Source organism: Chiloscyllium punctatum, unplaced genomic scaffold, assembly GCF_047496795.1.
Source record: "Chiloscyllium punctatum isolate Juve2018m unplaced genomic scaffold, sChiPun1.3 scaffold_1298, whole genome shotgun sequence".
Taxonomy (NCBI): Eukaryota; Metazoa; Chordata; class Chondrichthyes; order Orectolobiformes; family Hemiscylliidae; genus Chiloscyllium; species Chiloscyllium punctatum.
Window position 1 is genome coordinate 10,001 of NW_027311032.1, and position 27,196 is coordinate 37,196.

At 63.7% G+C, this 27,196-nt stretch overlaps 1 protein-coding gene across 1 annotated transcript in view; it reads left to right on the forward strand.

The window, feature by feature from the left end:
* Positions 1–27,065, forward strand: part of LOC140474974 (protein-glutamine gamma-glutamyltransferase K-like) — a gene marked incomplete at its 3' end in the record, with an annotated part of 30,357 nt that extends 3,292 nt beyond the window's left edge. Inside the window, exons 2-5 of the mRNA XM_072567743.1 lie at positions 22,170–22,258; positions 22,711–22,864; positions 25,670–25,951; positions 26,905–27,065. Coding sequence (XP_072423844.1) covers positions 22,170–22,258; positions 22,711–22,864; positions 25,670–25,951; positions 26,905–27,065 — 686 coding nt within the window. The remainder of the gene's footprint in view (positions 1–22,169; positions 22,259–22,710; positions 22,865–25,669; positions 25,952–26,904) is intronic.
* Between the last annotated feature and the right edge of the window lie 131 nt (positions 27,066–27,196).

Consider the following 27,196-nt stretch of genomic DNA (forward strand, 5'->3'; position numbering starts at 1 on the left):
CAGTGCCCACTGCCTCAGCACTGACCCTCCGACAGTGCCCCCCTCCCTCAGCACTGACCCTCCGACAGTGCCCACTGCCTCAGCACTGACCCTCCGACAGTGCCCCCTCCCTCAGCACTGACCCTCGACAGTGCCCACTCCCTCAGCACTGACCCTCCGACAGTGCCCGCTCCCTCAGCACTGACCCTCCGACAGTGCCCCCTCCCTCAGCACTGACCCTCCGACAGTGCCCACTCCCTCAGGACTGACCCTCCGACAGTGCCCCCTCCCTCAGCACTGACCCTCGGACAGTGCCCACTCCCTCAGCACTGACCCTCGGACAGTGCCCCCTCCCTCAGCACTGACCCTCCGACAGTGCCCACTCCCTCAGCACTGACCCTCCGACAGTGCCCCCTCCCTCAGCACTCACCCTCCGACAGTGCCCTCTTCCTCAGCACTCTCCCTCCGACAGTGCCCACTCCCTAAGCACTGACCCTCCGACAGTGCCCCCTCCCTCAGCACTGACCCTCCGACAGTGCCCACTCCCTCAGCACTGACCCTCCAACAGTGCCCACTCCCTCAGCACTGACCCTCGGACAGTGCCCCCTCCCTCAGCACTGACCCTCTGACAGTGCCCGCTCCCTCAGCACTGACCCTCCGACAGTGCCCACTCCCTCAGCACTGACCCTCTGACAGTGCCCACTCCCTCAGCACTGACCCTCCGACAGGGCACACTCCCTCAGCACTGACCCTCCGACAGTGTCCACTCCCTCAGCACTGTCCCTCCGACAGTGCCCCCTCCCTCAGCACTGACCCTCCGACAGTGCCCACTCCCTCAGCACTGACACTCCCACAGTGTCCACTCCCTCAGCACTGACACTCCCACAGTGTCCACTCCCTCAGCACTGACCCTCTGACAGTGCCCGCTCCCTCAGCACTGACCCTCCGACAGTGCCCACTCCCTCAGCACTGACCCTCTGACAGTGCCCACTCCCTCAGCACTGACCCTCCGACAGGGCACACTCCCTCAGCACTGACCCTCCGACAGTGCCCACTCCCTCAGCACTGACACTCCCACAGTGTCCACTCCCTCAGCACTGACCCTCCGGCAGTGCCCGCTCCCACAGCACTGACCCTCCGACAGTGCCCACTGCCTCAGCACTGACCCTCTGACAGTGCCCCCTCCCTCAGCACTGACCCTCCGACAGTGCCCACACCCTCAGCACTGACCCTCCGACAGTGCCCCCTCCCTCAGCACTGACCCTCCGACAGTGCCCTCTCCCTCAGCACTGACCCTCCGACAGTGCCCACTGCCTCAGCACTGACCCTCCGACAGTGCCCTCTCCCTCATCACTGACCCTCCGACAGTGCCCACTGCCTCAGCACTGACCCTCCGACAGTGCCCCCTCCCTCAGCACTGACCCTCCGACAGTGCCCACTCCCTCAGCACTGACCCTCCGACAGTGCCCGCTCCCTCAGCACTGACCCTCCGACAGTGCCCCCTCCCTCAGCACTGACCCTCCGACAGTGCCCCCTCCCTCAGCACTCACCCTCCGACAGTGCCCTCTCCCTCAGCACTCACCCTCCGACAGTGCCCACTCCCTCAGCACTGACCCTCCGACAGTGCCCCCTCCCTCAGCACTGACCCTCCGACAGTGCCCACTCCCTCAGCACTGACCCTCCGACAGTGCCCACTCCCTCAGCACTGACCCTCGGACAGTGCCCCCTCCCTCAGCACTGACCCTCTGACAGTGCCCGCTCCCTCAGCACTGACCCTCCGACAGTGTCCACTCCCTCAGCACTGACCCTCCGACAGTGCCCCCTCCCTCAGCACTGACCCTCCGACAGTGCCCACTCCCTCAGCACTGACACTCCCACAGTGTCCACTCCCTCAGCACTGACCCTCCGACAGTGCCCACTCCCTCAGCACTGACCCTCCGACAGTGCCCACTCCCTCAGCACTGACCCTCTGACAGTGCCCCCTCCCTCAGCACTGACCCTCCGACAGTGCCCACACCCTCAGCACTGACCCTCCGACAGTGCCCCCTCCCTCAGCACTGACCCTCCGACAGTGCCCTCTCCCTCAGCACTGACCCTCCGACAGTGCCCACTGCCTCAGCACTGACCCTCCGACAGTGCCCCCTCCCTCAGCACTGACCCTCCGACAGTGCCCACTGCCTCAGCACTGACCCTCCGACAGTGCCCCCTCCCTCAGCACTGACCCTCCGACAGTGCCCACTCCCTCAGCACTGACCCTCCGACAGTGCCCGCTCCCTCAGCACTGACCCTCCGACAGTGCCCCCTCCCTCAGCACTGACCCTCCGACAGTGCCCACTCCCTCAGGACTGACCCTCCGACAGTGCCCCCTCCCTCAGCACTGACCCTCGGACAGTGCCCACTCCCTCAGCACTGACCCTCGGACAGTGCCCCCTCCCTCAGCACTGACCCTCCGACAGTGCCCACTCCCTCAGCACTGACCCTCCGACAGTGCCCCCTCCCTCAGCACTCACCCTCCGACAGTGCCCTCTTCCTCAGCACTCTCCCTCCGACAGTGCCCACTCCCTAAGCACTGACCCTCCGACAGTGCCCCCTCCCTCAGCACTGACCCTCCGACAGTGCCCACTCCCTCAGCACTGACCCTCCGACAGTGCCCACTCCCTCAGCACTGACCCTCGGACAGTGCCCCCTCCCTCAGCACTGACCCTCTGACAGTGCCCGCTCCCTCAGCACTGACCCTCCGACAGTGCCCACTCCCTCAGCACTGACCCTCTGACAGTGCCCACTCCCTCAGCACTGACCCTCCGACAGGGCACACTCCCTCAGCACTGACCCTCCGACAGTGTCCACTCCCTCAGCACTGTCCCTCCGACAGTGCCCCCTCCCTCAGCACTGACCCTCCGACAGTGCCCACTCCCTCAGCACTGACACTCCCACAGTGTCCACTCCCTCAGCACTGACACTCCCACAGTGTCCACTCCCTCAGCACTGACCCTCTGACAGTGCCCGCTCCCTCAGCACTGACCCTCCGACAGTGCCCACTCCCTCAGCACTGACCCTCTGACAGTGCCCACTCCCTCAGCACTGACCCTCCGACAGGGCACACTCCCTCAGCACTGACCCTCCGACAGTGCCCACTCCCTCAGCACTGACACTCCCACAGTGTCCACTCCCTCAGCACTGACCCTCCGACAGTGCCCGCTCCCTCAGCACTGACCCTCCGACAGTGCCCACTGCCTCAGCACTGACCCTCTGACAGTGCCCCCTCCCTCAGCACTGACCCTCCGACAGTGCCCACACCCTCAGCACTGACCCTCCGACAGTGCCCCCTCCCTCAGCACTGACCCTCCGACAGTGCCCTCTCCCTCAGCACTGACCCTCCGACAGTGCCCACTGCCTCAGCACTGACCCTCCGACAGTGCCCCCTCCCTCATCACTGACCCTCCGACAGTGCCCACTGCCTCAGCACTGACCCTCCGACAGTGCCCCCTCCCTGAGCACTGACCCTCCGACAGTGCCCACTCCCTCAGCACTGACCCTCCGACAGTGCCCGCTCCCTCAGCACTGACCCTCCGACAGTGCCCCCTCCCTCAGCACTGACCCTCCGACAGTGCCCACTCCCTCAGGACTGACCCTCCGACAGTGCCCCCCTCCCTCAGCACTGACCCTCGGACAGTGCCCACTCCCTCAGCACTGACCCTCGGACTGTGCCCCCTCCCTCAGCACTGACCCTCCGACAGTGCCCACTCCCTCAGCACTGACCCTCCGACAGTGCCCCCTCCCTCAGCACTCACCCTCCGACAGTGCCCTCTCCCTCAGCACTCACCCTCCGACAGTGCCCACTCCCTCAGCACTGACCCTCCGACAGTGCCCACTCCCTCAGCACTGACCCTCCGACAGTGCCCACTCCCTCAGCACTGACCCTCCGACAGTGCCCCCTCCCTCAGCACTGACCCTCTGACAGTGCCCGCTCCCTCAGCACTGACCCTCCGACAGTGCCCACTCCCTCAGCACTGACACTCCCACAGTGTCCACTCCCTCAGCACTGACCCTCCGACAGTGCCCCGCTCCCTCAGCACTGACCCTCCGACAGTGCCCTCTCCCTCAGCACTGACCCTCCGACAGTGCCCACTGCCTCAGCACTGACCCTCCGACAGTGCCCCCTCCCTCAGCACTGACCCTCCGACAGTGCCCACTGCCTCAGCACTGACCCTCCGACAGTGCCCCCTCCCTCAGCACTGACCCTCTGACAGTGCCCCACTCCCTCAGCACTGACCCTCCGACAGTGCCCACTCCCTCAGCACTGACCCTCCGACAGTGCCCGCTCCCTCAGCACTGACCCTCCGGACAGTGCCCACTCCCTCAGCACTGACCCTCCGAGAGTGCCCACTCCCTCAGGACTGACCCTCCGACATTGCCCCCTCCCTCAGCACTGACCCTCGGACAGTGCCCACTCCCTCAGCACTGACCCTCGGACAGTGCCCCCTCCCTCAGCACTGACCCTCCGACAGTGCCCACTCCCTCAGCACTGACCCTCCGACAGTGCCCCCCTCCCTCAGCACTGACCCTCCGACAGTGCCCACTGCCTCAGCACTGACCCTCCGACAGTGCCCCCTCCCTCAGCACTGACCCTCTGACAGTGCCCACTCCCTCAGCACTGACCCTCCGACAGTGCCCACTCCCTCAGCACTGACCCTCCGACAGTGCCCGCTCCCTCAGCACTGACCCTCCGACAGTGCCCACTCCCTCAGCACTGACCCTCCGAGAGTGCCCACTCCCTCAGGACTGACCCTCCGACAGTGCCCCCTCCCTCAGCACTGACCCTCGGACAGTGCCCACTCCCTCAGCACTGACCCTCGGACAGTGCCCCCTCCCTCAGCACTGACCCTCCGACAGTGCCCACTCCCTCAGCACTGACCCTCCGACAGTGCCCCCTCCCTCAGCACTCACCCTCCGACAGTGCCCTCTTCCTCAGCACTCTCCCTCCGACAGTGCCCACTCCCTAAGCACTGACCCTCCGACAGTGCCCCCTCCCTCAGCACTGACCCTCCGACAGTGCCCACTCCCTCAGCACTGACCCTCCGACAGTGCCCACTCCCTCAGCACTGACCCTCGGACAGTGCCCCCTCCCTCAGCACTGACCCTCTGACAGTGCCCGCTCCCTCAGCACTGACCCTCCGACAGTGCCCACTCCCTCAGCACTGACCCTCTGACAGTGCCCACTCCCTCAGCACTGACCCTCCGACAGTGCCCCCTCCCTCAGCACTCACCCTCCGACAGTGCCCTCTCCCTCAGCACTCACCCTCCGACAGTGCCCACTCCCTCAGCACTGACCCTCCGACAGTGCCCACTCCCTCAGCACTGACCCTCCGACAGTGCCCACTCCCTCAGCACTGACCCTCCGACAGTGCCCCCTCCCTCAGCACTGACCCTCTGACAGTGCCCGCTCCCTCAGCACTGACCCTCCGACAGTGCCCACTCCCTCAGCACTGACACTCCCACAGTGTCCACTCCCTCAGCACTGACCCTCCGACAGTGCCCGCTCCCTCAGCACTGACCCTCCGACAGTGCCCTCTCCCTCAGCACTGACCCTCCGACAGTGCCCACTGCCTCAGCACTGACCCTCCGACAGTGCCCCCTCCCTCAGCACTGACCCTCCGACAGTGCCCACTGCCTCAGCACTGACCCTCCGACAGTGCCCCCTCCCTCAGCACTGACCCTCTGACAGTGCCCACTCCCTCAGCACTGACCCTCCGACAGTGCCCACTCCCTCAGCACTGACCCTCCGACAGTGCCCGCTCCCTCAGCACTGACCCTCCGACAGTGCCCACTCCCTCAGCACTGACCCTCCGAGAGTGCCCACTCCCTCAGGACTGACCCTCCGACAGTGCCCCCTCCCTCAGCACTGACCCTCGGACAGTGCCCACTCCCTCAGCACTGACCCTCGGACAGTGCCCCCTCCCTCAGCACTGACCCTCCGACAGTGCCCACTCCCTCAGCACTGACCCTCCGACAGTGCCCCCTCCCTCAGCACTGACCCTCCGACAGTGCCCACTGCCTCAGCACTGACCCTCCGACAGTGCCCCCTCCCTCAGCACTGACCCTCTGACAGTGCCCACTCCCTCAGCACTGACCCTCCGACAGTGCCCACTCCCTCAGCACTGACCCTCCGACAGTGCCCGCTCCCTCAGCACTGACCCTCCGACAGTGCCCACTCCCTCAGCACTGACCCTCCGAGAGTGCCCACTCCCTCAGGACTGACCCTCCGACAGTGCCCCCTCCCTCAGCACTGACCCTCGGACAGTGCCCACTCCCTCAGCACTGACCCTCGGACAGTGCCCCCTCCCTCAGCACTGACCCTCCGACAGTGCCCACTCCCTCAGCACTGACCCTCCGACAGTGCCCCCTGCCTCAGCACTCACCCTCCGACAGTGCCCTCTTCCTCAGCACTCTCCCTCCGACAGTGCCCACTCCCTAAGCACTGACCCTCCGACAGTGCCCCCTCCCTCAGCACTGACCCTCCGACAGTGCCCACTCCCTCAGCACTGACCCTCCGACAGTGCCCACTCCCTCAGCACTGACCCTCGGACAGTGCCCCCTCCCTCAGCACTGACCCTCTGACAGTGCCCGCTCCCTCAGCACTGACCCTCCGACAGTGCCCACTCCCTCAGCACTGACCCTCTGACAGTGCCCACTCCCTCAGCACTGACCCTCCGACAGGGCACACTCCCTCAGCACTGACCCTCCGACAGTGTCCACTCCCTCAGCACTGTCCCTCCGACAGTGCCCCCTCCCTCAGCACTGACCCTCCGACAGTGCCCACTCCCTCAGCACTGACACTCCCACAGTGTCCACTCCCTCAGCACTGACCCTCCGACAGTGCCCACTCCCTCAGCACTGACCCTCCGACAGTGCCCACTCCCTCAGCACTGACCCTCTGACAGTGCCCCCTCCCTCAGCACTGACCCTCTGACAGTGCCCACACCCTCAGCACTGACCCTCCGACAGTGCCCCCTCCCTCAGCACTGACCCTCCGACAGTGCCCTCTCCCTCAGCACTGACCCTCCGACAGTGCCCACTGCCTCAGCACTGACCCTCCGACAGTGCCCCCCTCCCTCAGCACTGACCCTCCGACAGTGCCCACTGCCTCAGCACTGACCCTCCGACAGTGCCCCCTCCCTCAGCACTGACCCTCCGACAGTGCCCACTCCCTCAGCACTGACCCTCCGACAGTGCCCGCTCCCTCAGCACTGACCCTCCGACAGTGCCCCCTCCCTCAGCACTGACCCTCCGACAGTGCCCACTCCCTCAGGACTGACCCTCCGACAGTGCCCCCTCCCTCAGCACTGACCCTCGGACAGTGCCCACTCCCTCAGCACTGACCCTCGGACAGTGCCCCCTCCCTCAGCACTGACCCTCCGACAGTGCCCACTCCCTCAGCACTGACCCTCCGACAGTGCCCCCTCCCTCAGCACTCACCCTCCGACAGTGCCCTCTTCCTCAGCACTCTCCCTCCGACAGTGCCCACTCCCTAAGCACTGACCCTCCGACAGTGCCCCCTCCCTCAGCACTGACCCTCCGACAGTGCCCACTCCCTCAGCACTGACCCTCCGACAGTGCCCACTCCCTCAGCACTGACCCTCGGACAGTGCCCCCTCCCTCAGCACTGACCCTCTGACAGTGCCCGCTCCCTCAGCACTGACCCTCCGACAGTGCCCACTCCCTCAGCACTGACCCTCTGACAGTGCCCACTCCCTCAGCACTGACCCTCCGACAGGGCACACTCCCTCAGCACTGACCCTCCGACAGTGTCCACTCCCTCAGCACTGTCCCTCCGACAGTGCCCCCTCCCTCAGCACTGACCCTCCGACAGTGCCCACTCCCTCAGCACTGACACTCCCACAGTGTCCACTCCCTCAGCACTGACACTCCCACAGTGTCCACTCCCTCAGCACTGACCCTCTGACAGTGCCCGCTCCCTCAGCACTGACCCTCCGACAGTGCCCACTCCCTCAGCACTGACCCTCTGACAGTGCCCACTCCCTCAGCACTGACCCTCCGACAGGGCACACTCCCTCAGCACTGACCCTCCGACAGTGCCCACTCCCTCAGCACTGACACTCCCACAGTGTCCACTCCCTCAGCACTGACCCTCCGGCAGTGCCCGCTCCCTCAGCACTGACCCTCCGACAGTGCCCACTGCCTCAGCACTGACCCTCTGACAGTGCCCCCTCCCTCAGCACTGACCCTCCGACAGTGCCCACACCCTCAGCACTGACCCTCCGACAGTGCCCCCTCCCTCAGCACTGACCCTCCGACAGTGCCCTCTCCCTCAGCACTGACCCTCCGACAGTGCCCACTGCCTCAGCACTGACCCTCCGACAGTGCCCCCCTCCCTCATCACTGACCCTCCGACAGTGCCCACTGCCTCAGCACTGACCCTCCGACAGTGCCCCCTCCCTCAGCACTGACCCTCCGACAGTGCCCACTCCCTCAGCACTGACCCTCCGACAGTGCCCGCTCCCTCAGCACTGACCCTCCGACAGTGCCCCCTCCCTCAGCACTGACCCTCCGACAGTGCCCCCTCCCTCAGCACTCACCCTCCGACAGTGCCCTCTCCCTCAGCACTCACCCTCCGACAGTGCCCACTCCCTCAGCACTGACCCTCCGACAGTGCCCCCTCCCTCAGCACTGACCCTCCGACAGTGCCCACTCCCTCAGCACTGACCCTCCGACAGTGCCCACTCCCTCAGCACTGACCCTCGGACAGTGCCCCCTCCCTCAGCACTGACCCTCCGACAGTGCCCACTCCCTCAGCACTGACACTCCCACAGTGTCCACTCCCTCAGCACTGACCCTCCGACAGTGCCCACTCCCTCAGCACTGACCCTCCGACAGTGCCCACTCCCTCAGCACTGACCCTCTGACAGTGCCCCCTCCCTCAGCACTGACCCTCCGACAGTGCCCACACCCTCAGCACTGACCCTCCGACAGTGCCCCCTCCCTCAGCACTGACCCTCCGACAGTGCCCTCTCCCTCAGCACTGACCCTCCGACAGTGCCCACTGCCTCAGCACTGACCCTCCGACAGTGCCCCCTCCCTCAGCACTGACCCTCCGACAGTGCCCACTGCCTCAGCACTGACCCTCCGACAGTGCCCCCTCCCTCAGCACTGACCCTCCGACAGTGCCCACTCCCTCAGCACTGACCCTCCGACAGTGCCCGCTCCCTCAGCACTGACCCTCCGACAGTGCCCCCTCCCTCAGCACTGACCCTCCGACAGTGCCCACTCCCTCAGGACTGACCCTCCGACAGTGCCCCCTCCCTCAGCACTGACCCTCGGACAGTGCCCACTCCCTCAGCACTGACCCTCGGACAGTGCCCCCTCCCTCAGCACTGACCCTCCGACAGTGCCCACTCCCTCAGCACTGACCCTCCGACAGTGCCCCCTCCCTCAGCACTCACCCTCCGACAGTGCCCTCTTCCTCAGCACTCTCCCTCCGACAGTGCCCACTCCCTAAGCACTGACCCTCCGACAGTGCCCCCTCCCTCAGCACTGACCCTCCGACAGTGCCCACTCCCTCAGCACTGACCCTCCGACAGTGCCCACTCCCTCAGCACTGACCCTCGGACAGTGCCCCCTCCCTCAGCACTGACCCTCTGACAGTGCCCGCTCCCTCAGCACTGACCCTCCGACAGTGCCCACTCCCTCAGCACTGACCCTCTGACAGTGCCCACTCCCTCAGCACTGACCCTCCGACAGGGCACACTCCCTCAGCACTGACCCTCCGACAGTGTCCACTCCCTCAGCACTGTCCCTCCGACAGTGCCCCCTCCCTCAGCACTGACCCTCCGACAGTGCCCACTCCCTCAGCACTGACACTCCCACAGTGTCCACTCCCTCAGCACTGACACTCCCACAGTGTCCACTCCCTCAGCACTGACCCTCTGACAGTGCCCGCTCCCTCAGCACTGACCCTCCGACAGTGCCCACTCCCTCAGCACTGACCCTCTGACAGTGCCCACTCCCTCAGCACTGACCCTCCGACAGGGCACACTCCCTCAGCACTGACCCTCCGACAGTGCCCACTCCCTCAGCACTGACACTCCCACAGTGTCCACTCCCTCAGCACTGACCCTCCGACAGTGCCCGCTCCCTCAGCACTGACCCTCCGACAGTGCCCACTGCCTCAGCACTGACCCTCTGACAGTGCCCCCTCCCTCAGCACTGACCCTCCGACAGTGCCCACACCCTCAGCACTGACCCTCCGACAGTGCCCCCTCCCTCAGCACTGACCCTCCGACAGTGCCCTCTCCCTCAGCACTGACCCTCCGACAGTGCCCACTGCCTCAGCACTGACCCTCCGACAGTGCCCCCTCCCTCATCACTGACCCTCCGACAGTGCCCACTGCCTCAGCACTGACCCTCCGACAGTGCCCCCTCCCTCAGCACTGACCCTCCGACAGTGCCCACTCCCTCAGCACTGACCCTCCGACAGTGCCCGCTCCCTCAGCACTGACCCTCCGACAGTGCCCCCTCCCTCAGCACTGACCCTCCGACAGTGCCCACTCCCTCAGGACTGACCCTCCGACAGTGCCCCCTCCCTCAGCACTGACCCTCGGACAGTGCCCACTCCCTCAGCACTGACCCTCGGACTGTGCCCCCTCCCTCAGCACTGACCCTCCGACAGTGCCCACTCCCTCAGCACTGACCCTCCGACAGTGCCCCCTCCCTCAGCACTCACCCTCCGACAGTGCCCTCTCCCTCAGCACTCACCCTTCGACAGTGCCCACTCCCTCAGCACTGACCCTCCGACAGTGCCCACTCCCTCAGCACTGACCCTCCGACAGTGCCCACTCCCTCAGCACTGACCCTCCGACAGTGCCCCCTCCCTCAGCACTGACCCTCTGACAGTGCCCGCTCCCTCAGCACTGACCCTCCGACAGTGCCCACTCCCTCAGCACTGACACTCCCACAGTGTCCACTCCCTCAGCACTGACCCTCCGACAGTGCCCGCTCCCTCAGCACTGACCCTCCGACAGTGCCCTCTCCCTCAGCACTGACCCTCCGACAGTGCCCACTGCCTCAGCACTGACCCTCCGACAGTGCCCCCTCCCTCAGCACTGACCCTCCGACAGTGCCCACTGCCTCAGCACTGACCCTCCGACAGTGCCCCCTCCCTCAGCACTGACCCTCTGACAGTGCCCACTCCCTCAGCACTGACCCTCCGACAGTGCCCACTCCCTCAGCACTGACCCTCCGACAGTGCCCGCTCCCTCAGCACTGACCCTCCGACAGTGCCCACTCCCTCAGCACTGACCCTCCGAGAGTGCCCACTCCCTCAGGACTGACCCTCCGACAGTGCCCCCTCCCTCAGCACTGACCCTCGGACAGTGCCCACTCCCTCAGCACTGACCCTCGGACAGTGCCCCCTCCCTCAGCACTGACCCTCCGACAGTGCCCACTCCCTCAGCACTGACCCTCCGACAGTGCCCCCTCCCTCAGCACTGACCCTCCGACAGTGCCCACTGCCTCAGCACTGACCCTCCGACAGTGCCCCCTCCCTCAGCACTGACCCTCTGACAGTGCCCACTCCCTCAGCACTGACCCTCCGACAGTGCCCACTCCCTCAGCACTGACCCTCCGACAGTGCCCGCTCCCTCAGCACTGACCCTCCGACAGTGCCCACTCCCTCAGCACTGACCCTCCGAGAGTGCCCACTCCCTCAGGACTGACCCTCCGACAGTGCCCCCTCCCTCAGCACTGACCCTCGGACAGTGCCCACTCCCTCAGCACTGACCCTCGGACAGTGCCCCCTCCCTCAGCACTGACCCTCCGACAGTGCCCACTCCCTCAGCACTGACCCTCCGACAGTGCCCCCTCCCTCAGCACTCACCCTCCGACAGTGCCCTCTTCCTCAGCACTCTCCCTCCGACAGTGCCCACTCCCTAAGCACTGACCCTCCGACAGTGCCCCCTCCCTCAGCACTGACCCTCCGACAGTGCCCACTCCCTCAGCACTGACCCTCCGACAGTGCCCACTCCCTCAGCACTGACCCTCGGACAGTGCCCCCTCCCTCAGCACTGACCCTCTGACAGTGCCCGCTCCCTCAGCACTGACCCTCCGACAGTGCCCACTCCCTCAGCACTGACCCTCTGACAGTGCCCACTCCCTCAGCACTGACCCTCCGACAGGGCACACTCCCTCAGCACTGACCCTCCGACAGTGTCCACTCCCTCAGCACTGTCCCTCCGACAGTGCCCCCTCCCTCAGCACTGACCCTCCGACAGTGCCCACTCCCTCAGCACTGACACTCCCACAGTGTCCACTCCCTCAGCACTGACCCTCTGACAGTGCCCGCTCCCTCAGCACTGACCCTCCGACAGTGCCCACTCCCTCAGCACTGACCCTCTGACAGTGCCCACTCCCTCAGCACTGACCCTCCGACAGGGCACACTCCCTCAGCACTGACCCTCCGACAGTGCCCCCTCCCTCAGCACTGACCCTCCGACAGTGCCCCCTCCCTCAGCGCTGACCCTCTGACAGTGCCCCCTCCCTCAGCACTGACCCTCCGACAGTGCCCACTGCCTCAGCACTGACCCTCTGACAGTGCCCCCTCCCTCAGCACTGACCCTCCGACAGTGCCCACACCCTCAGCACTGACCCTCTGACAGTGCCCGCTCCCTCAGCACTGACCCTCCGACAGTGCCCACTCCCTCAGCATTGACCCTCTGACAGTGCCCCCTCCCTCAGCACTGACCCTCTGACAGTGCCCACTCCCTCAGGACTGACCCTACGACAGTGCCCCCTCCATCAGCACTGACCCTCCGACAGTGCCCACTCCCTCAGCACTGACCCTCTGACAGTGCACCCTCCATCAGCACTGACCCTCCAACAGTGCCCACTCCCTCAGCACTGACCCTCCAACAGTGCCCCCTCCCTCAGCACTGACCCTCTGACAGACTGGCAACTGTACACCGAGCTCCTGGTGGGATAGGGAGACCGGGGAACTGTACACGGTGCTCCCGGTGGGATAGGGAGACCGGGGAACTGTACACCGAGCTCCCGGTGGGATAGGGAGACCGGGGACCTGTACAGCGAGCTCCCGGTGGGATAGGGAGACCGGGGAACTGTACACCGAGCTCCCGGTGGGATAGGGAGACCGGGGAACTGTACACGGTGCTCCCTGTGGGATCGGGAGACCGGGGAACTGTGCACCGAGCTCCCGGTGGGATAGGGAGAAGGGGAACTGTACACGGTGCTCCCGGTGGGATAGGGAGACCGGGGAACTGTACACCGAGCTCCCGGTGGGATAGGGAGACCGGGGAACTGTACACGGTGCTCCCGGTGGGATAGGGAGACCGGGGAACTGTACACCGAGCTCCCGGTGGGATAGGGAGACCGGGGAACTGTACACCGAGCTCCCGGTGGGATAGGGAGACCGGGGAACTGTACACCGAGCTCCCGGTGGGATAGGAAGACCGGGGAACTGTACACCGAGCTCCCGGTGGGATAGGGAGACCGGGGAACTGTACACCGAGCTCCCGGTGGGATAGGGAGACCGGGGAACAGTACACCGAGCTCCTGGTGGGATAGGGAGACCGGGGAACTGTACACGGTGCTCCCGGTGGGATAGGGAGACCGGGGAACTGTACACGGTGCTCCCGGTGGGATAGGGAGACCGGGGAACTGTGCACCGAGCTCCCGGTGGGATAGGGAGAAGGGGAACTGTACACGGTGCTCCCGGTGGGATAGGGAGACCGGGGAACTGTACACCGAGCTCCCGGTGGGATAGGGAGACCGGGGAACTGTACACCGAGCTCCCGGTGGGATAGGGAGACCGGGGAACTGTACACCGAGCTCCCGGTGGGATAGGGAGACCGGGGAACTGTACACCGAGCTCCCGGTGGGATAGGGAGACCGGGGAACTGTACACCGAGCTCCCGGTGGGATAGGGAGACCGGGGAACTGTACACCGATCTCCCGGTGGGATAGGGAGACCGGGGAACTGTACACCGAGCTCCCGGTGGGATAGGGAGACCGGGGAACTGTACACCGAGCTCCCGGTGGGATAGGGAGACCGGGGAACTGTACACGGTGCTCCCGGGGGGATAGGGAGACCGGGGAACTGTACACCGAGCTCCCGGTGGGATAGGGAGACCGGGGAACTGTACACCGAGCGTCCGGTGGGATAGGGAGACCGGGGAACAGTACACCGAACTCCCGGTGGGATAGGGAGACCGGGGAACTGTACACCGAGCTCCCGGTGGGATAGGGAGACCGGGGAACTGTACACCGAGCTCCCGGTGGGATAGGGAGACCGGGGAACTGTACACCGAGCTCCTGGTGGGATAGGGAGACCGGGGAACTGTACACCGAGGTCCCGGTGGGATAGGGAGACCGGGGAACTGTACACGGTGCTCCCGGTGGGATAGGGAGACCGGGGAACTGTACACGGTCCTACCGGTGGGATAGGGAGACCGGGGAACTGTACACCGAGCTCCCGGTGGGATAGGGAGACCGGGGAACTGTACACCGAACTCCCGGTGGGATAGGGAGACCGGGGAACTGTACACCGAGCTCCTGGTGGGATAGGGAGACCGGGGAACTGTACAGCGAGCTCCCCGTGGGATAGGGAGACCGGGGAACTGTACACCGAGCTCCCGGTGGGATAGGGAGACCGGGGAACTGTACACCAAGCTCCCGGTGGGATAGGGAGACCGGGGAACAGTACACCGAGCTCCCGGTGGGATAGGGAGACCGGGGAACAGTTCACCGAGCTCCCGGTGGGATAGGGAGACCGGGGAACTGTACACGGTGCTCCCGGTGGGATAGGGAGACCGGGGAACTGTACACGGTGCTCCCGGTGGGATAGGGAGACCGGGGAACTGTACACCGAGCTCCCCGTGGGATAGGGAGACCGGGGAACTGTACACCGAGCTCCCGGTGGGACAGGGAGACCGGGGTACTGTACACGGTGCTCCCGGTGGGATAGGGAGACCGGGGAACTGTACACCGAGCTCCCGGTGGGATAGGGAGACCGGGGAACTGTACACCGAGCTCCCGGTGGGATAGGGAGACCGGGGAACTGTACACCGAGCTCCCGGTGGGATAGGGAGACCGGGGAACTGTACACCGAGCTCCCGGTGGGAGAGGGAGACCGGGGAACAGTACACCGAGCTCCTGGTGGGATAGGGAGACCGGGGAACCGTACACCGAGCTCCCGGTGGGATAGGGAGACCGGGGAACGGTACACCGAGCTCCCGGTGGGATAGGGAGACCGGGGAACAGTACACCGAGCTCCCGGTGGGATAGGGAGACTGGGGAACTGTACACCGATCTCCCCGTGGGATAGGGAGACCGGGGAACTGTACACGATGCTCCCGGTGGGATAGGGAGACCGGGGAACTGTACACGGTGCTCCCTGTGGGATAGGGAGACCGGGGAACTGTGCACCGAGCTCCCGGTGGGATAGGGAGAAGGGGAACTGTACACGGTGCTCCCGGTGGGATAGGGAGACCGGGGAACTGTACACGGTGCTCCCGGTGGGATAGGGAGACCGGGGAACTGTACACCGAGCTCCCGGTGGGATAGGGAGACCGGGGAACTGTACACCGAGCTCCCGGTGGGATAGGGAGACCGGGGAACTGTACACCGAGCTCCCGGTGGGATAGGGAGACCGGGGAACTGTACACCGAGCTCCCGGTGGGATAGGGAGACCGGGGAACTGTACACCGAGCTCCCGGTGGGATAGGGAGACCGGGGAACTGTACACCGAGCTCCCGGTGGGATAGGGAGACCGGGGAACTGTACACGGTGCCCCCGGGGGGATAGGGAGACCGGGGAACTGTACACCGAGCTCCCGGTGGGATAGGGAGACCGGGGAACTGTACACCGAGCTCCCGGTGGGATAGGGAGACCGGGGAACAGTACACCGAACTCCCGGTGGGATAGGGAGACCGGGGAACTGTACACCGAGCTCCCGGTGGGATAGGGAGACCGGGGAACTGTACACTGAGCTCCCGGTGGGATAGGGAGACCGGGGAACTGTACACCGAGCTCCCGGTGGGATAGGGAGACCGGGGAACTGTACACCGAGCTCCCGGTGGGATAGGGAGACCGGGGAACTGTACACGGTGCCCCCGGGGGGATAGGGAGACCGGGGAACTGTACACCGAGCTCCCGGTGGGATAGGGAGACCGGGGAACTGTACACCGAGCTCCCGGTGGGATAGGGAGACCGGGGAACAGTACACCGAACTCCCGGTGGGATAGGGAGACCGGGGAACTGTACACCGAGCTCCCGGTGGGATAGGGAGACCGGGGAACTGTACACCGAGCTGCCGGTGGGATAGGGAGACCGGGGAACTGTACACCGAGCTCCCGGTGGGATAGGGAGACCGGGGAACTGTACACCGAGCTCCCGGTGGGATAGGGAGACCGGGGAACTGTACACGGTGCTCCCGGTGGGATAGGGAGACCGGGGAACTGTACACCGAGCTCCCCGTGGGATAGGGAGACCGGGGAACTGTACACCGAGCTCCCCGTGGGATAGGGAGACCGGGGAACTGTACACCGAGCTCCCGGTGGGACAGGGAGACCGGGGTACTGTACACGGTGCTCCCGGTGGGATAGGGAGACCGGGGAACTGTACACCGAGCTCCCGGTGGGATAGGGAGACCGGGGAACTGTACACCGAGCTCCCGGTGGGATAGGGAGACCGGGGAACTGTACACCGAGCTCCCGGTGGGATAGGGAGACCGGGGAACTGTACACCGAGCTCCCGGTGGGATAGGGAGACCGGGGGAACTGTACACGGTGCCCCCGGGGGGATAGGGAGACCGGGGAACTGTACACCGAGCTCCCGGTGGGATAGGGAGACCGGGGAACAGTACACCGAGCTCCCGGTGGGATAGGGAGACCGGGGAACTGTACACCGAGCTCCCGGTGGGATAGGGAGACCGGGGAACTGTACACCGAGCTCCCGGTGGGATAGGGAGACCGGGGAACTGTACACGGTGCTCCCGGTGGGATAGGGAGACCGGGGGAACTGTACACCGAACTCCCGGTGGGATAGGGAGACCGGGGAACTGTACACCGAGCTCCCGGTGGGATACGGAGACCGGGGAACTGTACACCGAGCTGCCGGTGGGATAGGGAGACCGGGGAACTGTACACCGAGCTCCCGGTGGGATAGGGAGACCGGGGAACTGTACACCGAGCTCCCGGTGGGATAGGGAGACCGAGGAACTGTACACCGAGCTCCCGGTGGGATAGGGAGACCGGGTAACTGTACACCGAGCTCCCGGTGGGATAGGGAGACCGGGGAACTGTACACCGAGCTCCCGGTGGGATAGGGAGACCGGGGAACTGTACACCGAGCTCCCGGTGGGATAGGGAGACCGGGGAACTGTACACGGTGCTCCCGGGGGGATAGGGAGACCGGGGAACTGTACACCGAGCTCCCGGTGGGATAGGGAGACTGGGGAACTGTACACCGAGCTCCCGGTGGGATAGGGAGACCGGGGAACAGTACACCGAACTCCCGGTGGGATAGGGAGACCGGGGAACTGTACACCGAGCTCCCGGTGGGATAGGGAGACCGGGGAACTGTACACCGAGCTCCCCGTGGGATAGGGAGACCGGGAAACTGTACACCGAGCTCCCCGTGGGATACGGAGACCGGGGAACTGTACACCGAGCTCCCGGTGGGACAGGGAGACCGGGGAACTGTACACGGTGCTCCCGGTGGGATAGGGAGACCGGGGAACTGTACACCGAGCTCCCGGTGGGATAGGGAGACCGGGGAACTGTACACCGAGCTCCCGGTGGGATAGGGAGACCGGGGAACTGTACACCGAGCTCCCGGTGGGATAGGGAGACCGGGGAACTGTACACCGAGCTCCCAGTGGGATAGGGAGACCGGGGAACTGTACACCGAGCTCCTGGTGGGATAGGGAGACCGGGGAACCGTACACCGAGCTCCGGGTGGGATAGGGAGACCGGGGAACGGTACACCGAGCTCCCGGTGGGATAGGGAGACCGGGGAACAGTACACCGAGCTCCCGGTGGGATAGGGAGACTGGGGAACTGTACACCGATCTCCCCGTGGGATAGGGAGACCGGGGAACTGTACACGATGCTCCCGGTGGGATAGGGAGACCGGGGAACTGTACACGGTGCTCCCTGTGGGATAGGGAGACCGGGGAACTGTGCACCGAGCTCCCGGTGGGATAGGGAGAAGGGGAACTGTACACGGTGCTCCCGGTGGGATAGGGAGACCGGGGAACTGTACACCGAGCTCCCGGTGGGATAGGGAGACCGGGGAACTGTACACGGTGCTCCCGGTGGGATAGGGAGACCGGGGAACTGTACACCGAGCTCCCGGTGGGATAGGGAGACCGGGGAACTGTACACGGTGCTCCCGGTGGGATAGGGAGACCGGGGAACTGTACACCGAGCTCCCGGTGGGATAGGGAGACGGGGGAACTGTACACCGAGCTCCCGGTGGAATAGGGAGACCGGGGAACTGTACACCGAGCTCCCGGTGGGATAGGGAGACCGGGGAACTGTACACCGAGCTCCCGGTGGGATAGGGAGACCGGGGAACTGTACACCGAGCTCCCGGTGGGATAGGGAGACCGGGGAACTGTACACCGAGCTCCCGGTGGGATAGGGAGACCGGGGAACTGTACACGGTGCCCCCGGGGGGATAGGGAGACCGGGGAACTGTACACCGAGCTCCCGGTGGGATAGGGAGACCGGGGAACTGTACACCGAGCTCCCGGTGGGATAGGGAGACCGGGGAACAGTACACCGAACTCCCGGTGGGATAGGGAGACCGGGGAACTGTACACCGAGCTCCCGGTGGGATAGGGAGACCGGGGAACTGTACACCGAGCTGCCGGTGGGATAGGGAGACCGGGGAACTGTACACCGAGCTCCCGGTGGGATAGGGAGACCGGGGAACTGTACACGGTGCTCCCCGGTGGGATAGGGAGACCGGGGAACTGTACACCGAGCTCCCGGTGGGATAGGGAGACCGGGGAACTGTACACCGAGCTCCCGGTGGGATAGGGAGACCGGGGAACTGTACACCGAACTCCCGGTGGGATAGGGAGACCGGGGAACTGTACAACGAGCTCCCCGTGGGATAGGGAGACCGGGGAACTGTACACCGAGCTCCCGGTGGGATAGGGAGACCGGGGAACTGTACACCGAGCTCCTGGTGGGATAGGGAGACCGGGGAACTGTACACCGAGCTCCCGGTGGGATAGGGAGACCGGGGAACTGTACACCGAGCTCCCGGTGGGATAGGGAGACCGGGGAACTGTACACCGAGCTCCTGGTGGGATAGGGAGACCGGGGAACTGTACACCGAGCTCCCGGTGGGATAGGGAGACCGGGGAACTGTACACCGAACTCCCGGTGGGATAGGGAGACCGGGGAACTGTACACCGAGCTCCCGGTGGGATAGGGAGACCGGGGAACTGTACACCGAGCTGCCGGTGGGATAGGGAGACCGGGGAACTGTACACCGAGCTCCCGGTGGGATAGGGAGACCGGGGAACTGTACACGGTGCTCCCGGTGGGATAGGGAGACCGGGGAACTGTACACCGAGCTCCCGGTGGGATAGGGAGACCGGGGAACTGTACACCGAGCTCCCGGTGGGATAGGGAGACCGGGGAACTGTACACCGAACTCCCGGTGGGATAGGGAGACCGGGGAACTGTACAACGAGCTCCCCGTGGGATAGGGAGACCGGGGAACTGTACACCGAGCTCCCGGTGGGATAGGGAGACCGGGGAACTGTACACCGAGCTCCTGGTGGGATAGGGAGACCGGGGAACTGTACACCGAGCTCCCGGTGGGATAGGGAGACCGGGGAACTGTACACCGAGCTCCCGGTGGGATAGGGAGACCGGGGTACTGTACACGGTGCTCCCGGTGGGATAGGGAGACCGGGGGAACTGTACACCGAGCTCCCGGTGGGATAGGGAGACCGGGGAACTGTACACCGAGCTCCCCGTGGGATAGGGAGACCGGGGAACTGTACACCGAGCTCCGGGTGGGATAGGGAGACCGGGGAACTGTACACCGAGCTCCCGTGGGATAGGGAGACCGGGGAACTGTACACCGAGCTCCCGGTGGGATAGGGAGACCGGGGAACTGTACACCGAGCTCCCGGTGGGATAGGGAGACCGGGGAACTGTACACCGAGCTCCCGGTGGGATAGGGAGACCGGGGAACTGTACACCGAGCTCCCGGTGGGATAGGGAGAACGGGGGACTGTACACCGAGCCCCTGGTGGGATAGGGAGACCGGGGAACTGTACACGGTGCTCCCGGTGGGATGGGGAGACCGGGGAACTGTACACCGAGCTCCCGGTGGGATAGGGAGACCGGGGAACTGTACACCGAGCTCCCGGTGGGATAGGGAGACCGGGGAACTGTACACGGTGCTCCCGGTGGGATAGGGAGACCGGGGAACTGTACACCGAGCTCCCGGTGGGATAGGGAGAACGGGGGACTGTACACCGAGCCCCTGGTGGGATAGGGAGACCGGGGAACTGTACACCGAGCTCCCGGTGGGATAGGGAGACCGGGGAACTGTACACCGAGCTCCCGGTGGGATAGGGAGACCGGGGAACTGTACACCGAGCTCCCCGTGGGATAGGGAGACCGGGGAACTGTACACCGAGCTCCCGGTGGGATAGGGAGACCGGGGAACTGTACACCGAGCTCCGGGTGGGATAGGGAGACCGGGGAACTGTACACCGTGCTCCCGGTGGGATAGGGAGACCGGGGAACTGTACACCGAGCTCCCGGTGGGATAGGGAGACCGGGGAACTGTACACCGAGCTCCCGGTGGGATAGGGAGACCGGGGAACTGTACACGGTGCTCCCGGTGGGATAGGGAGACCGGGGAACTGTACACCGAGCTCCCGGTGGGATAGGGAGACCGGGGAACTGTACACCGAGCTCCCGGTGGGATAGGGAGACCGGGGAACAGTACACCGAACTCCCGGTGGGATAGGGAGACCGGGGAACTGTACACCGAACTCCCGGTGGGATAGGGAGACCGGGGAACAGTACACTGAGCTCCCCGTGGGATAGGGAGACCGGGGAACTGTACACCGAGCTCCCGGTGGGATAGGGAGACCGGGGAACTGTACAGCGAACTCCTGGTGGGATAGGGAGACCGGGGAACTGTACACCGAGCTCCCGGTGGGATAGGGAGACCGGGGAACTGTACACCAAGCTCCCACTGGGATAGGGAGACCGGGAACTGTACACCGAGCTCCGGGTGGGATAGGGAGACCGGGGAACTGTATACCGAGGTCCCGGTGGGATAGGGAGACCGGGGAACTGTACACCGAGCTCCCGGTGGGATAGGGAGACCGGGGAACTGTACACCGAGCTCCCGGTGGGATAGGGGGACCAGGGAACAGTACACCGAGCTCCCGGTGGGATAGGGAGACCGGGGAACAGTACACCGAACTCCCGGTGGGATAGGGAGACCGGGGAACTGTACACGGTGCTCCCGGTGGGATAGGGAGACCGGGGAACAGTACACCGAGCTCCCGGTGGGATAGGGAGACCGGGGAACTGTACACCGAGCTCCCGGTGGGATAGGGAGACCGGGGAACTGTATACCGAGCTCCCCATGGGATAGGGAGACCGGGGAACTGTACACCGAGCTCCCGGTGGGATAGGGAGACCGGGGAACTGTACACCGAGCTCCCGGTGGGATAGGGAGACCGGGGAACTGTACACCGAGCTCCCGGTGGGATAGGGAGACCGGGGAACTGTACACCGAGCTCCCCGTGGGATAGGGAGACCGGAGAACTGTACACCGAGCTCCCGGTGGGATAGGGAGACCGGGGAACTGTACACGGTGCTCCCGGTGGGATAGGGGGACCGGAGAACTGTACACCGAGCTCCCGGTGGGATAGGGAGACCGGGGAACTGTACACCGAGCTCCCGGTGGGATAGGGAGAAGGGGAACTGTACACGGTGCTCCCGGTGGGATAGGGAGACCGGGGAACTGTACACCGAGCTCCCAACTGGGATAGGGAGACCGGGGAACTGTACACGGTGCTCCCGGTGGGATAGGGAGACCGGACATCGAGAGAGTCTACCCCTCACCCCCCCTGCCCACGTATGTGACTATCCCTCCTCCCTCCCCTGTAGGACTGTACTGCTGTGGGCCTGCCTCTGTGGAGGCCATTCGCAATGGGATGGTCTACCTGAAATATGATAGCCCCTTCATCTTCGCTGAGGTAAGAGCCGCCCACTCGGGGTGAGGGTGGGAGACTGGTTGGGGAGGTGGGCTCGGTGGGGTTTTCGGTGGGCGGGTGGCGATTGTATAGAGGCTGGGGGGGGGTTTAGAGGAGAGTCTCTCGGTTCGGGTTGGAGGGGGAAGGCTGGGTCTGAACACCCTCCCCCCACTCCTGACCTTCTGGGAATTTCGTCAGGGACCCCAGCCCTTCGGAGTCTCCGGCTTCCTGAACGGGATTGACCGAAGACCTTTGACGCCAAATGGATCATCTCTGTCTTGCCTTGGATTGGACCGTCCCATCCAGCCTTTGGAGGGGGGAGCAGTGAATGGCGTCTGCCGGTGGCAGCCATCTTTGTTTTGTGAGGAAAGGGAAAGGGGGAGGGGTGGGTCAGGGGAGGGGCGGTAAATGAGGCGTTTCTGATGGCTATTCCCTTCCCCCCCCCTCCGCCAAAGGTGAACAGCGACAAGGTCTACTGGCAGAGGCAAGCTGATGGAAGCTTCCAGAAGGTCCACGTGGAGAAGAAGGTGGTGGGCCACAAGATCAGCACCAAGGCCGTAGGCTCCGATGAGCGGGAGGACATCACAGACAGTTACAAGTACCCCGAGGGTGAGGGGGGTGGGGAGCGGGCAGGAGGAGGGGACGGGAGGGTGCGGGGAGTGAGGGGGTTGGGCAGGGGATGGGTTTCCCCTCTAACTGGGGGGGATAGGGTGTGGCACAGATCGGAGTGCATGCCACTCAGCCATATCCACGCCATTTCTGTTTCCATCTGTTGCCCCACCCCATACATGTCCTCCCACCTCTTCAGAATCATTGATCATCGAACCCTTACAGTGTGGAAACAGGCCCTTCGGCCCAACAAATCCACACCAACCCTCCAAAGAGTAACCCACCCAGACCCATTCCCCATTATTCTACATGTACCCCCCTGACCAATCCACTCTAACCTACACATCCCTGGGCACTATGGGTAATTTAGCATGGCCAATCCACCCTAACCTACACATCCCTGGGCACTATGGTAATTTAGCATGGCCAATCCACCCTAACCTACACATCCCTGGGCACTATGGGTAATTTAGCATGGCCAATCCACCCTAACCTACACATCCCTGGGCGCTATGGGTAATTTAGCACGGCCAATCCACTCTAACCTGCACATCCCTGGACACTATGGGTAATTTAGCACGGCCAATCCACCCTAACCTGCACATCCCTGGGCACTATGGGTAATTTAGCACGGCCAATCCACCCTAACCTACACATCCCTGGGGCACTATGGGTAATTTAGCACGGCCAATCCACTCTAACCTGCACATCCCTGGGGCACTATGGGTAATTTAGCACGGCCAAGCCACTCTAACCTGCACATCCCTGGACACTATGGGTAATTTAGCACGGCCAATCCACCCTAACCTACACATCCCTGGGCACTATGGGTAATTTAGCACGGCCAATCCACCCTAACCTACACATCCCTGGGCACTATGGGTAATTTAGCATGGCCAATCCACCCTAACCTACACATCCCTGGGCGCTATGGGTAATTTAGCATGGCCAATCCACTCTAACCTGCACATCCCTGGACACTATGGGTAATTTAGCATGGCCAATCCACCCTAACCTGCACATCCCTGGGCACTATGGGTAATTTAGCACAGCCAATCCACCCTAACCTACACATCCCTGGGGCACTATGGGTAATTTAGCACGGCCAATCCACTCTAACCTGCACATCCCTGGGGCACTATGGGTAATTTAGCACGGCCAATCCACTCTAACCTGCACATCCCTGGACACTATGGGTAATTTAGCACGGCCAATCCTCCCTAACCTGCACATCCCTGGGGCTCTATGGGTAATTTAGCATGGCCAATCCACCCTAACCTGCACATCTTTGGACTGTGGGAGGAAACCGGAGCACCCAGAGGAAACCCACGCAGACACACGGGGGGGAGGATGTGCAAACTCGACACAGTTGCCTGAGACTGGAATCATTAAGTGTAAAGGTCCTGCCCTGATTTGCCTTTCCAAAACGCAGCCTGATCAATGGGCTGAGAAGTGGCAGATGGAGTTTAATTCAGATAAATGTGAGGTGCTGCATTTTGGGAAAGCAAATCTAAGGAGGACTTATCCACTAAATGGTAAGGTCCGAGGGAGTGTTGGTGAACAAAGAGACCTTGGAGTGCAGGTTCATAGCTCCTTGAAAGTGGAGTCGCAGGTCGATAGGATAGTGAAGGCAGCGTTTGGTATGGTCTCCTTTATTGGTCAGAGTATTGAGTACAGGAGCGTCACAGTCTGCTATCTCACAGCAGCAGGGACCCGGGTTCGATCCCAGCCTCGGGCACCTGTCTATGTGGAGTTTGCACATCCTCCCCCGTGTGTCTGCGTGGGTTTCCTCCGGGTGCTCCGGTTTCCTCCCACAGTCCAAAGACGTGCAGGTTAGGGTGGATTGGCCATGCTAAATTACCCATAGTGCCCAGGGATGTGTAGGTTAGGGTGGGTTGGCCGTGCTAAATTACCCATAGTTCCCAGGGATGTGCAGGTTAGGGTGGGTTGGCCATGCTAAATTACCCATAGTGCCCAGGGATGTGTAGGTTAGGGTGGATTGGCCGTGCTAAATTACCCATAGTTCCCAGGGATGTGCAGGTTAGGGTGGATTGGCCGTGCTAAATTACCCATAGTGCCCAGGGATGTGTAGGTTAGGGTGGATTGGCCATGCTAAATTACCCATAGTGCCCAGGGATGTGCAGGTTAGGGTGGATTGGCCGTGCTAAATTACCCATAGTGCTCAGGAATGTGTCGGTTAGAGTGGATTGGCCGTGCTAAATTACCCATAGTGCCCAGTGATGTGCAGGTTAGAGTGGATTGGCCGTGCTAAATTACCCATAGTGCCCAGAGATGTGCAGGTTAGAGTGGATTGGCCATGCTAAATTACCCATAGTGCCCAGGGATGTGCAGGTTAGGGCAGATTGGCCGTGCTAAATTACCCATAGTGCTCAGGGATGTGTCGGTTAGAGTGGATTGGCCGTGCTAAATTACCCATAGTGCCCAGGGATGTGCAGGTTAGGGTGGATTAGTTTGAGGTGAGTGTAGAGCAATGGGGACTGGGTTTGGTTGGGATATTCTTCAGAGGGCGGGTGTGGAGTTGTTGGGCCGAAGGGCCTGTTTCCACACTGTTAGGGATTCGATGAACTGACCAAGATAACCTGAGTAACCTCCACCTGGTTGGCCCTGGTTACCCCTGACCTCGGGACAGTGGGGGGGGATAAACCCTGGGCCCTGGACCCCATGCCAACACCTCCTGCTGGTGTGGCCCCTCTCTGTGCCCATTCTCTGGGGTTGGGTGGGGGGTTCTCCACCAGGGCCTTCCCTCCCCCCGCCCCCCGATCTGAAGCCTTCCCTCCTTTCCAGGGACGGATGAGGAGCGCATCGCCGTGGTGACGGCCTGTCGTCATGGCAGCCGTCCCGAGACGTACGGGGACGAGTGCGCCTGCGACGTGGACGTTACCGTCAGCACCGAGGATGGCGTCATCATGGGCCAAGACTTCACCGTCACCATCAGCTTGACCAACACCAGCTCGGAGTGTCGCTCTCTGACCCTCCTCGTCCAGGCCGTCGTCATGTACTACACCGGTGTGGTCAAGGGCACCTTCAAAAGGGACAAGCATGAAGTGCTGCTGGAGCCTCACAAAGGTAGGCCCTCAGGCAGTAGGCCTCAGGCTTCAGGAAGTAGGCCTCAGGCTTCCGGCCTTGGCCATTAGGCCTCAGGATTTGGGAAGCAGCCCTCAGGCAGTAGGCCTCAGGCTTCAGGAAGTAGGCGTCAGGATTTGGGAAGCAGCCCTCAGGTAGTAGGCCTTGGACAGTAGGCCTCAGGCTTTGGGCCTTGGACATTAGGCCTCAAGATTTGGAAGCGACCCTCAGGCTTTACGCCTAGGCATCAGCCCTGGGACAGCAGGTCTCAGATCCCAAGACTTGGGGCCTCAGGTGGAGGTGGGGGGTGGAGGGGGGGAGGTGGGGGTTGGGGTGCATGTTCGACTCTGACCTGGCCACACATTTTGGTTGTTGCGATGGGCGTGTCGTCAGTGGAGGACAAACTGCCATTGCCTCCTCCCTCTCTCTCTCTCTCTCTCCAGTATCACAGTCATGAGTCACTGTCAGGTGTCAGTATCAGGGTCAGGGGTCAGAGATGTTATCCAGCTAATACCCCCCCCCCCTCTCTTTCCAGTACAGGTCAGTATCAGGGTCAAGTTCAGAGGTCAGGGTCAGAGTTGACTTCCAATTAACCCCCCCCCCCCCCCCCAAGTTCAGGTCAAGTGTCAGTGTTGACGTTCCTCAAACATACCCCTCCTCTCTCTCCCTCTCTCCAGTTCGGGTCAGGGTCAGGGGTCAGGGTTACCGTCCCGCTAACCCCCCTCCCCTCTCTCTCTCTCCAGTTCAGGTCAGGGTCAGGGGTCAGGGGTCAGGGTTACCGTCCCGCTAACTCCCCTCTCTCTCTCTCCCCCTCTCCAGTTCGGTCAGGGGTCAGGGGTCAGGGTTGCCATCTCGCTCATCCCCGTCCTCTCTCTCCCTCCCCCCCTCTCCAGTTCGGGTCAGGGGTCAGAGTTACTGTCCCGCTAACCCCCCTCCTCTCTCTCTCTCTCTGACAGAGAAGGTTCTTGCCCTCCTGTTTCACCGGGACGATTACTTGGAGTTTCTGGTTGATCAGGCGGCCATGATGTTTACCATCACAGGTCGTGTCAGGGAGACGGGTCAGGCCATTGTCAAACAGCACAACTTCAGGCTACGAACCCCAGACCTCAGGATCACGGTGAGGGGACACCCCCCGACTCCCCCCACTCTCACCCCCCACTCCCCCCACTCTCACCCCCCCCACTCCCGCCACTCTCACCCCCCCACACTCCCCCCACTCTCACCCCCCACTCCCCCCACTCTCACCCC